We start from the raw sequence: 15,400 nt of genomic DNA on the forward strand, positions 1-15,400 counted from the left end.
CTGGAAGTGAAACACCATTTTAGAAATCAGCAGCCATCTTGAAATTAAGGCCTAGCGCCGCAGCAAGGGCATTAGGCCCAATACATAGAAATGAGTGCATGCATGCAGGGCTGGGTTGCAACATAAGCCATCGCGAAGAAGGTCTAATCCTTTAAGATTCATAAACCTCTTACTGTTTCACACTAGTCGTACACGTATCCCAGAAGGAATGTGCCCTGCAAAGCCATGAGGGGCCGAGCACACTCAAATGCTATCCTACAGGAAGGAGGAAGAGGGTCTCTGACCTTTGCTAGTCCAAATCATAAATTATAGTGGTCAGATACCCCTGCATTCCAGTGTACCGGTCAACCCCAGACCACCGACCATAAAACTATTAGTGTGCTTATTTATCAGGAGGGTCATAGCATAAAGGAGAGTTTACCCCAGTTAGAGTTCCTGTGATTTATGCTGCAAGGTGCCAGGGAGGGAAAGTAACATATTTAAGCTTGTGGTGGGAAGAACTGGAGCGGCGCTGACACGTCTGGGATCGAGCAAGGGTTTAGTGTTATCGTGACCTCGTAAGTAGCCTCTGCGCCCATACCTGCAGTACCAGGTGCACATTAGGCCACATATAGGGAATTTACTGAATTGTTTCAATAATTGCCAATTAGGATCTTTGTGCTCGAGGACGTACGCAGAAGGATCCCACGTGGAAGATGAGTAGACGAGGCTGGGACCAATGGCCTGACAACCCCTATGGAGCAGGCTGCCTACGAATAGGGTCGCACCAACCACCTACTTGGATTTGTAACTTATGTGATATACGTCGGTTGCAACGCTTTTTATCTTTAAAAACTATTGCTCAGGCTGATTGCGTCAGAGCGCTCTGAGGCAGCAGAGTTCTTTGCTATCACATACTTGTTTTTTTGTGAGAATAAACCTTGTTCTCCTTACAAGAGGTGTACTGGGCCTTTGTACTGGGTTGTATTTTTTCAGGGGTGAGCATCGAGGGGCTTCCCTAAAAAGGTCAAGGAGGCACGAGTCACCCTTATCCATGGTTTGGAGGGCATGATCTACCACCTGGATGTTGGCTGTCTCGATGCTACACCTAGGGGGGAACCCTGACTGATAGTCATTTAGGAGGTGAAGCAGTTTGATTCTGGCAAGCAGTTGTGTAGAGACTACTTTTCCCAAGATTTTGCCAATAAACGGGAGGTTCGTGATGGCCGGTAGTTCACCAGGTCGTCTGGATCGAGGGTTGGTTTTTGTTCCAAAAGAGGTCATACGAGACCAGACTTGAGGGATTCTGGGAATAACCCTTCTTTGAGGGAGGCATTAATGATGCTGAGGAGCGCATTTAACGCTGGGCCCATCAATGATGGAGACCGAGATGACAATATCAGACTAAGAAGTAGGTTTGAGAGAGACTAATTTTTAGGAAATACAGGGGTCAGTGGGACGGGGGTGTTGTGGCGAGAGCAGAGCATTCAGAACAGAGGGGTAGTGTGCGTTCCAGGGTGCAGGGGGTGTTAATTCTGTGCGAGGTTGATTCAACTGTCTCTTGGATTTTGTCTATTTTTTCGATAAAAAAATGTGTTTATTCCGTCTCATTTTTGCTGGTACCTCGGGTCGGGGGAGGGTTTGATACAATGCTTTAGTACTTCAAAGAGGGCTTGGCACCGGTTAATTTGTATTTTGTTTATTTATATAGCGCGCCTTGCCCAAAGGCATAACATTTCAACAAATAATTCAGAAATACAAGATATTTACAGCTGAGTTAGAGCAGCAGGGCCTGGCAAGACCAAACAGAAAACGCAGTGTTTGTTGTGGTCAATGAGACACATGGGGGCTTTGAGAGTCCTGCGCTATAAGCCACAATTTAGCTTTACTCTTGAATGAGTGGAAGGAGGAGGATTCAGATCTGAGAGGATTGGGTAGCGAGTGCCACAGTTTAGTGGTGAGAACCGGGAAGCTGCTCCCCCCTGCTTTCTGAAGCTTGAACCTCGGTATTGAAAGACAATGAGCTTGGGCTGCTCTGTGTGGGCGTAAGGAGGTGTGTGGTGTGAAGCTGTTTGCCAGGTATTTTGGAGCCTAGTTGGCCAAACATTGATTAGTGAGTGCAAGAGTTTTGAGGGCGATTCTTGGGGATATCGAAAGCCAGTGAAGGCTGCGTCTGGTGTCAGAGATATGCTGGTTCCTCGGGATATTTAGTGCTGCCCTGATGGCGTTGTCCTGGGTTACCTGTAACTTTCTTAGGTTCCGTTGACTAGTCCCTAGATATAGCGCATTGCAATAGTCGAGTTTCGACATGAGGGTTCTGGCAAGGATAGTGCAATTGGCTGTGATAAGGAATGGACGACATGCTGTGATAAGTTTGCATGTGTAGGCTGATGACAAGATTACGGCATTGGTTTGTCTTTTAAGAAATAGGGTTGAGTCAAGATAAATGCATAGTGCTTTCATTCATTGGAAACCTTAATGGTATTGCCATCAATGATGAAGGATTTGAATGCTCGGTTTAATCTGTTGAGTCTGCAGGGGGAACCAAGGATGAGTAGCTCTGTCTTATCGTCATTAAGACATAGCCCATGTTCTGCCACCCATGCCTGGATGGCCTGACAGACATCGTTTAATGCTTTGGTGTCGGCTGTGTGGTCACCAGTGATAGGGATGAGTATTGGGGTGTCGTCTGCGTAGTTCGTGTAGGTGACATCCCAATAGCCAAGAATATCGAAGGGCGGCTTAGTAAACATTACATAGTGTAGGTGAAACGCAGGATCCTTGAGGGACCCCAAATAGGACTGGTGAGGGTTCAGCAGCTGCCGAGGGAGAGAAGACCCTCATAGATCTGTTCGCCAGGAAGGATCTAATCCATGTAGTAGCTTTGTCGGAAAAATGGGCTGCAGATTTAAGATGATGGCAGAGAATTTGATGGTTAACCAAATCAAATGCTGCTGATAAGTCTAGCAATAGTAAGAGGGCAAGCTTGCCGTTATCTTTAAGGTCTTCGATTTGGGTTTTTAAATCGATGAGGGCAGTTTCTGTTCCGTACCACCGCCGGAAACCAGATTGTCTGAGGCTGAGGAGTTTATTAGATTCTAGATATTCCTGGATCTGCAGATTGGCAGCACGGTCCAAGATTTTAAGAGGACAGTGGTGATGAGCCTGTAATTATTAGGGATACTTGGGTCTAAGGACGTTTGTTTGAGTAGTGGGATGACCCACGCATCCTTGAGGTTATCCGGGACAATGCCTGTGTTGAATGAAGAGTTTATGAGGGCAGTGATGAAAGGTGCTAATTCGTGGTTGGCCTCCTTAATAATGGGGGCCGGGCACGTGTCACCTTGGCAATTAGACGGTTTGAGTTTACAGATGAGGTTTTCTACCTCTTTAATAGTATAATTAAGGGTTTATGGGTGCGAGGAGGAGGGATGGTTTTTCCAAAGGGAATACTGTGTTGCGGGTCTGTCAATCAACTACTTTAGTCTGGAGATTTTGTCGAGGATAGCTTTTTGTATATTGGAGCACCATGTACTGTCTTTGCTACAAGTGTCAGGTGGTGCTGTTGGAGATTCCAGTTCTTTAAGTATCTTAAAGGGCTCTTTGGTGTTTGATTCCGCTTGCAAGATTTGCTCGTTATAGGTGCCTTTTTTGGCTTGGAGAATTGCCTCCTTGTAGTTAAGGGATGCTATGATAAGGCTGTTCTTATTTGCGTCTAAAGGAAGGCTTTTCCAGCAGGCATCAGCGTTTCTCTTATCCTTGCATAGTGCTCTCAGGTGTGGAGTGAACCACGTGTTGAGGTGTGCACGAGGTTTGGATTTCCGAAGTATAATTGGGCAATGGTATTCATGGCTTTAAGTATGGCCTGATTGAAGGTGTCGACTAAGACTGTGGGGTCTGCGCATGACACAGAGGCATTGTTTTGTATAGGTAGGCTAAGAGGGAGCAGTTTCTCCCTTGTAATGTCCCTTTTATTTCTTGTGCTGATGGAAGGTGCAATATTCGGTTTAGAACATTGGTTATTGGCTTTAATGTTGAAGATTATCTTGTGATGAACTGACCAAGCGCAAGGAGAGTTTGACACTAAGTTGATGCTGCAATTCAGGTCTACCAGCCAATCACGAGTTCTCCCCTTGTTGTGAGTGGGTTCCTGGATGCGATGGGAGAAACCTAGATCAGTTAATGTACTGGCTATGTGCATAGCTTTGTGGTCATTAGGATCTTGGAAACCAAGATAGAAATCCCCTAGTAAGATAATTTGTGAGTGGGTTTGGTGTTGGCTGCAAGGAGGAGGATGATGTCATCTGCAAAGGTGGCGACAGGACCCGAGGGCCTGTAGATAAGGTGCAAGGTGATGGTTTGCTTAGGTGAGCTTCTGAAAATGATAGCGACGCCTCCGCCTTTGGATTGGTTAGTATTTCGGTCACATCTAATGATGGAGTAACCATTGGGGATGGCGAGGGAGAGTAGTGGTCCAGCAGCTGTGTGCAACCATGTCTCCGTAATGGCTAGGAAATCTAGATCTTGGGCCGTGATGAAGTCAGCGATGTCCAGCGCATACGCGGGGAAAGGTCTGGTATTGAGAAGTGCACCCTTAATAGGGGTATCTTTGGCAGTAGTAGAATTACTAGTGTTTATGTTTGAAGGATCTTTAGGAGGGATGATCTTGATACCTATTCGCTTAGGTCTATATGTGTGAGATTGCCAGGAGTATTGGGTGATTTTGCTGCTGTTGTAGTAAGAGGATGTGGTCGCCAGGCTGTGCGCGAGAATCTGGAGCCTAGTCTGTAGTTCCTAAGGTGCAAAGCGCAAGGTTGATTAGGGGTAGGTTTGGCAGCAAAGTGATCCAACCATAAGGCAGGAGAATTCAGGTATGGGTTGGGGGGTATTGCCGTGGTAGTAGGCATGGTGCTGTTACTATGCTGTAGGCAGAGGGGCAGGTAGGTGGAGAGAGGAGTGCTCTCTGACAATAGCGGACTGGAGCTAGTAGAGCACGCATAACCCAACCTAGAGAGCCTAAATTTCGCCAAGCTGGTAGTCTGGGTTGATAAGACACTATTGACGTTGGGGCGTGACCAGGCCAATAGTGATGTTGAGTAGAGTATCAGAAGTGTGCAACAACTTAGGTAAGGCATGTTCATAGTGAGATAGCAACTAAACATATGAGCAAGTCAATTTAGGTCAAGTGGGAAGCGCCAAAATAGACTGATACAGACAGCATATACAGTCAAATCAAGAGAGGTGCAAAGATGCAGGGGATCCGTCAGTTAGGTGCATGAAGGTATACAGAGCAATGGGGCAGATGAACATGGATCAAATAGACATCAGCATGGTAGAGGATGTGGACCAATATCGTTTAGCTAGGAAGCATGAAGATAGTTATACAAACACAGCTAAATCAGGTGGAGCTCACTTATAAAATAGGAACTGATAGGCACACTGACTGATACTGTGAAACACAACAAGTGCATGCTACTAGTGGGGCATAATAGGTCATTTGTCTCAATTAAGGTGTACAAATACATAAGGAACACATCAGGTACGTTCAGCAAAAGTAGGAAACAGATCTGATTGGCTCAAATATAGCATGCAAATACAGTGAGGCACATCAAATAGGTATTAATAGGGCACACAGTATTTCGAATCAGCATAGCTAGGGCATGCTAATACAATGCGGCAAAACAAATTAGTTCACTTGGGCATACCGGATGCAGTGAGACAGATCGAGTGCGTAGGCCAAGGGAGCGCAGTGTGCTGATGGGCGGTTCAGTACAGTTCAAAGGGACATGACAGAGGGGATCATCGTGTCCAAAGGTCTAGGGGTTAGGAATGTTGGCGTTAAACATGAAAGGAGTGTCATGAAGAGCAGGAACACCCCCCAAGTCAAATGTCATGCGGAGCAGGGAGATCGCCAAATATCTCCAGATATATGGGCTAAGGACTGGAGAGGGAAGTAGGTAGTCACTGGAACAACAGCATCGCGTGGAGGAATGAACGCTGAAGGATGCAGGGGATCTCACAGTGTGCTAGGTGCCTACTGAAGCTGTTGCATACCTCGTTAACAAGCTGCTGCAATGGTGGTGGAGTAGTAAACAGCTTTGGCCTCAGTAATCACAATCCTATGGTTGGCACAGAGATTTGAGGTTGGTGAGGTCTACAGGGTTACGTTTTTTACGCCGCTGTTTCTTTAGAGCTCTGAGTGAGTTTGTTGGAGCGAGCTCAGAGGTGTACCAAAGGGCGGATGGCTTAGTTTTAGTGCAGCTGTTTTCTATTTTTTAGAGCGACATGAACTTCCACCAGTTTTAATTACTTTTCATGGGGTAAAATAAAATAATTCCAACACAAAACAGGACATTTTCTTTAGGCAAACAAACATTTTAACAGATCATTTGTAATCTCCATTTCTTTGCACTAGCAATTCATACAAATTAAGATTATACATTTGCTTTAAATCTCACTCTTCCGATCAGGCAATATTGGAGCTCCTTCCTGTGGCTCCACTTGTACCACCTGAAAATATCCAGGGAGCTGCATGGGTGGGCACAAGGGACAGGTTCAGTGAATCCGTGGCTTGCAACATTTTGTTGGGCATCATTTTACTCCCCATTCTGTTTTGTTAGTAGTACTTGCCTGCTGTTAGGGAGTAAGGCTGTGCAAATATCAGTAAACCGAGCTGGCCAGGATGCTTTGCTATACAGACATTTTGCTTCAATTCCTAAATGCTATCCAAAATAGACATTCTGTCATGAGGAATATTGTGCATCTAGCACCCTTCATTCCACAAGGGTGCCAGATAAAGTTTTTGCTGTATGCCCAATTCTCCACAGTGGGATTGGATGTAGACATAAGGAACACGTAATTTACCTGTAACTATTGTTGTCCAGCATGGGTCTGGCATGGATTAACATGCTCAAGAATATGCCCAGTCAGGCAGGGAATACTGGGTAAAAGAAAAAAAATCTCTATTACTTACAAACTGTACTTCTCTAAACCAATCACTGCAATCTGGGTCATACTATTATGACGGTCCTCTCCCTAAGCCCCTCCTCTGGCAGCCATCCTCAGATCTGGTAAGCACGTAAAGTGGCATTATGACCAAGAAGAGCCGCAGAGGGTTCAGAGGGAGGGTTTGCATGTGAATCCATGCCAGACCCATGCTGGAGAACAATAGTTACAGGCACATGCTCATGAATAAAGAATACATAGCAGTACAACATTACACAACCACGTGAGGTGTCAAGGCTCAACAGGAGCAAATCACTCTTTCCTCCGGAACAAGTTGACCTCAACCAAACAGGTTGTGTAGCACTGCGTGGCAGACTCTGGACTCCTCCCTGGAATCCCTGTCGCAGTAGAATCTCGTCAAGGTGTGCGTGGACCTCCACGTAGCAGCCCTGCAGATGTCCAGCAGGGGCAAACCAGACATGAATGTCATTGTTGCAGGGTTTGCTCGGGTGGAATGGGTTCTCGGACGGCGGGCAGCTGACGGTTCACCAACCGATGACAGCATGTGTGAGGCAGCCAGAGAGCCACCTTGAGAAGGAAGCCTTGGACAAGGCCTTCCCATGGTTCACAGGACCAAAGTTCAGGAACAATTGAGATGACGTCCAAAAACTCTTTGTGCGTGCCACATAGAACTTTAGAGCATGAGCAACGTCCAGCAAGTACAAGGCCCTTTTCAGCCAGTGACGAAGGCTTTGGAAAAAACACAGGTAACACCAAAGGCTCGTTGAGGTGGAATTCCAATGAAACCTTTGGCATGAAGGAGGGGGAGTGTACGCAGCACCACCCTTGATTTTTGGAAAGTCAGATTGCAAGATAGGGTTGGATCTGACCCAGCCTCCTGACAGCGGTGATGGCCACAAGGAAAGCCATTTTCCACGAGTAGAACTTGAGATGGGCCTGATGCATAGGCTCGAAGAGGGCTCCCAAGAGTCCCGTCAGCACCATATCGAGTTCTCACGACGGGGCCGGGGCCTTGACAGGTGGGAACGATCGAAACAGTCCTTTGAGGAACTCCCTGACGAGATGGTGGGACCAAAGAGAACATCTTCCTGAAGACCTGGTGTAGCAGGAGATAGCCTTCTATGGAATAATCTGCGGGCCATGACCCTCAGAGGGGTGATCTTCTGCGACCGGCACCACCTAGAGAAATGCGTCCACTTGTGACCGTAGCACTTAAGAGTCGATGACGCTCTGGCCTTGGCAAGGACCTCCCTGCAGTCCGCTAGCAACTCATATCCTCCAAACTCTAGGGCTGCAGGAACCAAGCCCTCAGGTTCAGCAATCCTGGGTCGTGATGCAGGATTGCGCCACTTCCTCTCGTGAACATATCAACGACCACCAGCTGCTTGATCAGAGGCTAACCAAATCTGCCTCGGCCACACAGGGGCGATGAGTATTATCCAACAACGGCACTGTTTGAGTTGATTGATGACTCGCAGCAGGAGAGGCAACAGAGGGAATGCGTACAGAAACAGGCCTTCCCACAGGAAGGAGAATGCGTTCCCCGTGCTCCCCGGTTGGTGGAACCTGCTGACAAAATTTCTGGCATTTGGAGTTCACTGCCATTGCAAACAGATCAATCTGGGGCCTGCACCACTTGATGAAGATGGGGTCCACCTGGTCCTGCCGAAAATCCCACTCATGGCAGGAGCGCAACTCCCTGCTGAGGGAGTCAGCGATGGTGTTCTTGACACCCGCCAGGTGAAAGGGATGAGGAACATCTCTTGTTCGACAGCCAAGTGCCACACATTCTGCGCCTCTTTGGAGAGTGCTGGGATCGAGTGGCCCCTGCTTCGTGATGTAGAACATCGTGGTGGTGTTGTCTGAAGATCCTCACCAAGGAATGACTTGAGGGCCCAGAACACTGCCTGTAGCTCGAGGATATTGATGTGGAGAGCTCTCCCCTCCGGCAGCCATAGGCCTCTGGTGTGCAGATGTCCTGTGTGGACCTCCAGGGAAGCACTTGTGGTGACCGTTTCCTGCTTTGGGGGGTTTTGAAACCCTGTACCCCGGGCGATATTGGAGTGTACGTTCCACCACCTTATCGCCCGACGGAACTTGGCGAGAGGGATCTTGTATGCAAAGCTTCTGGACACTTGTATCCAGCGAGCATCCAGGAACTCCTGAAGTGGTCGCATCCATAACCTGCAGAGACAGATAAGGTAGATGCAGCGACTTGTTGGTCCGCACCGTGGCGCTCTTCAGTGACAAAAGCTGTTGCACGTTCCCCAGCATGGCTGCTACCTCTCGGGAATTGGCCACGATGAGCCAGTCATCGAGATACGGGTACACGTGTATCCCGCGTAGACATAGATGGGCCGCTATTGGTGGCAGGCACTTCATGAACACCTTGGGAGCAGATTTTAGGCTGAAAGGGAGGGCCTTGAACTGGTAGTGCTTTCCCTGTATCACGAAGCGTAGTAACTTTCGGTGCTTCCTGTGAATGACATGGAAGTAGGCGTCCTCCAAGTCCACCAACGTCAAGAAGTTTCCTTCCTGCAGTTGGCCGAGCACGTGCTGCAGTGTGACCATCCTGAATTTTTGGGACTTGAGGTACTTGTTGAGATGCGGTAGGTCTAGAATGGGCCTCCAGCCCCAGGTCTTCATTTTCACAAAGAGGTATCTGGAATAGACTCCGGAGCACCCAAGTCTTCTTGGAACTTGCTCTATCGCCCCTTTTCGTAGCATGGCCCGTACCTCCTGCAGGAGTTGAGGGATGTCCTGCTCCTGTCGGCCCACTAGAGGGATCCGGGACACTTGTGCTGAAACTCTAGGTCATGTCTGTGGGCAAGAGCATCCACCAACCATCTGTCGGTGGAGATCTCCTCCCACTCGCTGACCAACCCAGTCAGTCGGCCTCCCACTGGGGTGCGGGCCAGACTACCTGGTTGGTTCAGTCCTACTTTGGCACGCGAGTTACGCTTTGGTGGCAACAATGCTACTGACCACCTCCACAAAGGCCTTGGAGCAGCCTCTGTAGGCCTCCTGGTTCTTGGACTGGGAGGGCTGACGGTACGACGAGGAGGAGGACCCTTTGGCCGATCTATCCAACTTTCCTCCTGAGGCGCGAAAGGAAGAGCGGTGCTGTTGGAGTGCCTAGGGCACGTGCCGTCTCTGTATCCATCTTAATGGCCTGCAAGGACTCATCGACAGCCTTCCCAAAGAGGTTATCCTTGTCGAAGGGCATGTCCAGTACCCTCATCTGGACCTCCTGGCGGAAATGTGTGCCTTCAGCCAGCCTCGACGACTGAGGCAGACACCATTCCCCATCTGCTGGAAACCTGTGTCGGCGATGTCCAGGGCCACTGTGTTGGCATGGTCCGAATCCACTTCACCTTCCTGGAGGAGTGGGATTGCCTCCACCCTCTTGGCAGCTTGTACCACTGTTCCCTGTTGTACCTGGCTAGGATCACCGGAATGCTGGCTGCCTAAATTCTTCCCCTTGCTGTCCGGAGGGACTGAGGACGATGACAAGGGGTTTGATGAACTCTTCCTCGCAGCTGCTGACACCAGAGAGTCAGGTGACGGTTGCGACCGTAGGCACTTTGGTGCTCCGACACCTGGTACTGTTTCTCTAGCCTATCTCACTTGTCCAGGGCCGTGCAAGGATTGCTCAAGAGGGCCAGGCCTTCCTCCCACACGTCGTCCAGGTGGGGCACCGCCCTGATGGTCTTCCTCTTGGCCTTGCCCCTCTGGTATAGGAAACCCTCTTTCTTGCTCTCCTCGGGCGTCAGCTGGAAAAGTTCAGAAGCTTTGGTGACCCTGGCATGAAAGTACCCCACCTCATTCAGTGGGGACGCCCTCGGTTGCGGCGATCCGCATGCCATGACAATGTTGTCCGTCGTCGCTGTGTCCGTTCCTGAGTCCACCAGGGGGAGTGCCTAATGCGGGTGAGGAGGTCAATATGGGGACGTCGGATGGCGCTTCCTCTTTTTAGCCAGGGGCCGATTTGGGGCTGCAGGGATCAGGGGCCTTCGGTATCCATTTCTGACACCAATGCGTGTAGGGTTGAAAGGATGTCCAGGGATACATCTCTTGGCTGAGCTGGCGTGGTCGGCACACTAGGCCCTGCATCGTCATCGCTGCCGCTGTCCTCCATGATATGATAGGTTATTTATAATGCGCTGAATACCCCGAGGTTTCCAAGCACGGACCCTGGGATCAAACCTGTGTTGCTGCGTGTTGTCTTGCTTCCAAGGAGAGCATGTTGACCCTGGGCTATCCTCCTATGTCCTTGTGGATCGTGTGCAGGGACTCCATGTCTTGGGGCACGGCCTGTGGCTGGCCTGGGACTTCCCCCTTCCCATTTTTGCACCCTGGGGGTGGGGGGAGGGTCGGGTTGGAGCCGGGCTCAGCAATGCATTCTCTTCTCCAGTGAGCCAGCTGGCTTCGCCACCACCCCCGGCTGAGGCCGGGACACCCTGGGCGCAGTAGGGGCTACCTTCACAGGGTCAGCCCCTTTGGCCTTCTGGCCACCATAGGCTTCTCGGGCTTCTGCCACAGCTTAGCCGAGCTGGGCGACTTCCTTTTTGAGGAGCTCGATCGCTGGCTGGCGATGGAGGCAGATGGTGATGTTGATTACGCCCTGCCCATTGTGGGACCCCGCTTGAGCGGTACCCGTGACGGAAACTGACTTCCAGTGCCTTGTCTTGGGCCCCCACGGATGGCGCACCCTCAAAGGATATTAGAAGCCGCTCTTCAGAACGACAGGTCCAAGGTGAGGCATGACCCTGCTTGGGGACAGGGCAGAGGCCTTGGCACTTAGCCATGCTGCCAGTCTACTGTGTCGATCCTTCATTGTTTTTTTGGAGAAGCTGACACACATCTCGCACTGTCCTTCCTTTGTGGTCCGGGTGAAGGCAGTAGAGGCATTGAAGGTGTTTGTCCGCCACAAACACGTTCCGCATCCGCATTTGGTGCAGAGCTTGAAAACGGATCTTCCTTTGTTCTTCCACATCATGGTCGGAGGTGCGGAGTAGGCTTGATGGCCTTCTGGAAAGTTTGACTATCCTCGCCCTGGAGGGGCACTGAAATTCTCTGACAAACGGATGCCCTCTGTCGGCAGATGGAGAGAAGAGCATACAGGCTCTTTTTTGACAAAAATAGAACTTTTTCTGTCGAAAAAACACAAAAACTGTAGAATAGCTCACAGAGAAAAACACGAGGACTCCCAACACTTGAATGTGCGGTAAAAATCTGAAGATGGCTGCCAGAGGAGGGCAGTCATTGGCTGGGGGCAGTATGACCCAGAGTGCAGTGATTGGTTTAGAGGAGAAATACAGTTTGTAAGTGAAACTTTTTTCTTTTACCAAGGATTTTTGGCCTGACGACAGGGAATATTCATGAGCATGTGAATCCATGCCAGACCCCATGCTTGAGAACATTTAGATTAACATCAAATACATTGTTTCTAGCAAACGGATCACGCATATACTGGGCGCAAATGGGAAAGGAGCAATCTCTACTGATCTTCCCAGTCCAGACATGACCACATATATGCATGCATGCATAGATACATAGCAGTATAACAGACAGCAATGTAGCAAAAACAGCTCTAAAGATATCTTCCCCATCAGCATGAGGATCATGCAAAACACTGAGAAGTCTCAGAGTGGTGTTAATCTGCGAAGAAGTGTGTGAGAATGACGACAAGAAAGCAAGCAAGGAATTAAGGACGTAGGAGAGTTTAACTTAATGTTTGATAGCAAATGAGGATGGTTTGTTAGGGAAAAAACTGTCAATATAAAATCTTTTTGTAAGGGCAATTTCTACTTCAGATTCTTGATCACACTCAATTTCACTTAAAAAACAACAGTATACATTAAAAACGTTACTTTAAAAACAGTTTTATTCTGTATATTTAGAAATATTTATTTTTAATAACGCCCAAAGAATTATCAGCCACGTGTGTAGTATAGCTAATAACTGGTTAACAGAATGCAGTGGGATCATCTAAACAGAAATAGTGCTGATGTGCCATAATAAATTGTCTATTAGTAAAAAAATACATTTTAGGGCACACATTACAGCATCCTTCTCACAAATTACAGTAGGTATATTTTTCAAGAATGTAATCAAACTAGAAATTCTCATAATTCTTTAAATGCAGCACTTAAAAAGTTAACAACTGTGCATTTTAAAAAAAGGTTTACTTTCTGTATTTTGTAGAAATGCTGCTTTATTGCTGCAAATGTTACAAAGTTCAAGGCTCAAAAGGTATTAGATTACAAAGATATTCTTTAGAAACTTTCGGTTCTTTATACAAAAAAAAGATAAAGCTTAAAAAAGTTAATTTACAAACAAAAAACAAAAGTTGTGTGCAGGCAATATATACAGGCATTCTTGTAACATACTTGAGATATTTTCAAATGCATAGCGTAAAGCATACTGTCATTTTCTTCTGGATGATAAAACACATGACCAGTTTGTCTCTCCGTCCAGGAGTAAGCAATAACTTTTTCTTCAATCTGTCTCATGATATAATAAAGCGCAAAAGCCTTAAGGATTTATTCATACAGAAACTATTTGATTTAAGATTGACCATTTGGGTAAGGCATCCCCACTGGTTAATATCTTCAAAGTAATGCAGTTAATTTACAGATGTTTTGAGGCAACTTTAACCAATGTCGTATCATACACCTTACCAATAGTAAAGCAAAAAAATAAGTAGTGTGAGGCAGAATGATGTTCTTAAAGTCAACTTGTGAAGCGATGGCTAAACCAAACTGAGAAATGCAGTTGACTTGTTAACAGTATACGTTTGAAATCATTCGTAGCATATCAACATTACAGCCATTTCTTAAACTGATGGATACAGTGTGCACTTCCAATTATGCAACAATGGGATTATTCCTCCGACTGGACAGATTTGCTTACTGCTCTTTTATGAAACAGAAGATCATGAACAGTCCTAGTTAGTGGAAGAACAAATAAAAACTCCAGCCCAACTCCATTTCAAAGTCTGTTCCAAACACACGGAGCATGGCTCTTGAGTTTTCTTCCATGGAAGGCTTAGGCAAAATACATTTTCACTTAAATAACATGTAATACTTGCTAAATTAATTGCACTGAATTTCACATTATTTCCCCAGGTCACCCAATAAAGGTTAGAAGTGGTCGATCAAGACGGAGACACAATTTGCTCCAACAAGATAGTTCGGATCCCCAGGAAGAGACTTGTTCTGCCAGTGCTTGGGGTCACCTGTGGGGAAATTAACAATCTTAGAAGGAACATTTCCAAAGTGTGAATTATGGATGCAATACACGGAGGATAACTGCAAACTCCCATAAAAATCACATGCACTGGCAGACACTGGGGACAGCACATTACAGATTTCAATAGATGTGTGAAGTACATCAGTTTAACAGTCAGGGATCAGTGAATGGCAAAATCGAAGTCAGGTGATTAAAATGCTGCTAGTTTCACAATCCTAAAAAATACAGATGCATTACATTTACCTGCAAATGTTTAAACAATTTATAATAGAAAACAGGCAAACATCATGAAAGAACCCCCGCCTCCAATCCCAAACTATTCCCCCTCCATTCCCAATGCCCCCAGCCATTCCTCTTCCGCTCCAAAATGCTTGTGCATTTCCGGTATCCACACTGACACAAAGGAATACCAGTCTCTTAGAATCAGTTTGTTGGCCATTAAGGCAGCCCTGAATAACCATTTCTTCTGAAAATAAGATAAATCATCTAACAGATTATAGTCCCCTTGTTTTAAGATTTTCAAAATCATAGCATGGTATCTGTCTTTGTTGAAGATGCCCGTCAACTGAACCCTGAATCTCACTTTATTGCACCCCATAACATATGTCCTACGGTACCAGCACCCCAACATGCCTATATCAGTAAATTCTCATATATAGACGTTCTGGGGTCCAATATTGTCTATGTAAAATCTTAACTTGCATGGCCCTCTCCCGTAAACTCTGAGAAGAAAGATGTCCCAGCAAACGTTTGCCCAACTTGCATCAGACATCTTATCCATCAATCTCTGAGACCATACATTCAGTAGAGACGTATATCCTTTCCTGGCAGACACAAGGATATTGTATATTCTAGAGGCCAGATGCCCATGTTTGTTAGCATTTAGAATTAAATCATCTACATTATACTCCTCTATTGTTTGAGGTGTTCATTTCCTTTTCAAGAGTACAGTATTCCCCATATGTGCAGTCAGTTAGCTATTTAGCTAGTTTGATTTAGTAAAAGAAATACAAGAACCGTTATCCGTTAAGCCGTTTAGCCATCGGACCGCTCCCAGACACCAATTCGGCCAGAACATCCTTTTCTTGTCTCTTACTTCAGGATTGAAACAGATGGATGAATATGTTGCGTGATAGGGTTCATACCCTAAAGTAATGGACATTTTCATCCAAGCCTCTCTGAGAAATTCCGTCACCAGCAG

General features: G+C 47.0%; 1 protein-coding gene across 8 annotated transcripts in view; it reads right to left on the minus strand.

The window, feature by feature from the left end:
• Positions 1–12,814: 12,814 nt before the first annotated feature.
• The window catches only part of TJP1 (tight junction protein 1), a 2,827,266-nt gene continuing 2,824,680 nt past the window's right edge, over positions 12,815–15,400 (minus strand). For all 8 annotated transcript variants that reach the window (XM_069624936.1, XM_069624933.1, XM_069624931.1 and 5 more), the window contains one exon: positions 12,815–14,185. In XM_069624936.1, coding sequence (XP_069481037.1) covers positions 14,091–14,185 — 95 coding nt within the window. In that variant the 3' untranslated portion in view covers positions 12,815–14,090. The remainder of the gene's footprint in view (positions 14,186–15,400) is intronic.

The sequence above is a fragment of the Ambystoma mexicanum genome, chromosome 11 (genome assembly GCF_040938575.1).
Source record: "Ambystoma mexicanum isolate Mex_15411 chromosome 11, UKY_AmexF1_1, whole genome shotgun sequence".
NCBI lineage: Eukaryota > Metazoa > Chordata > Amphibia > Caudata > Ambystomatidae > Ambystoma > Ambystoma mexicanum.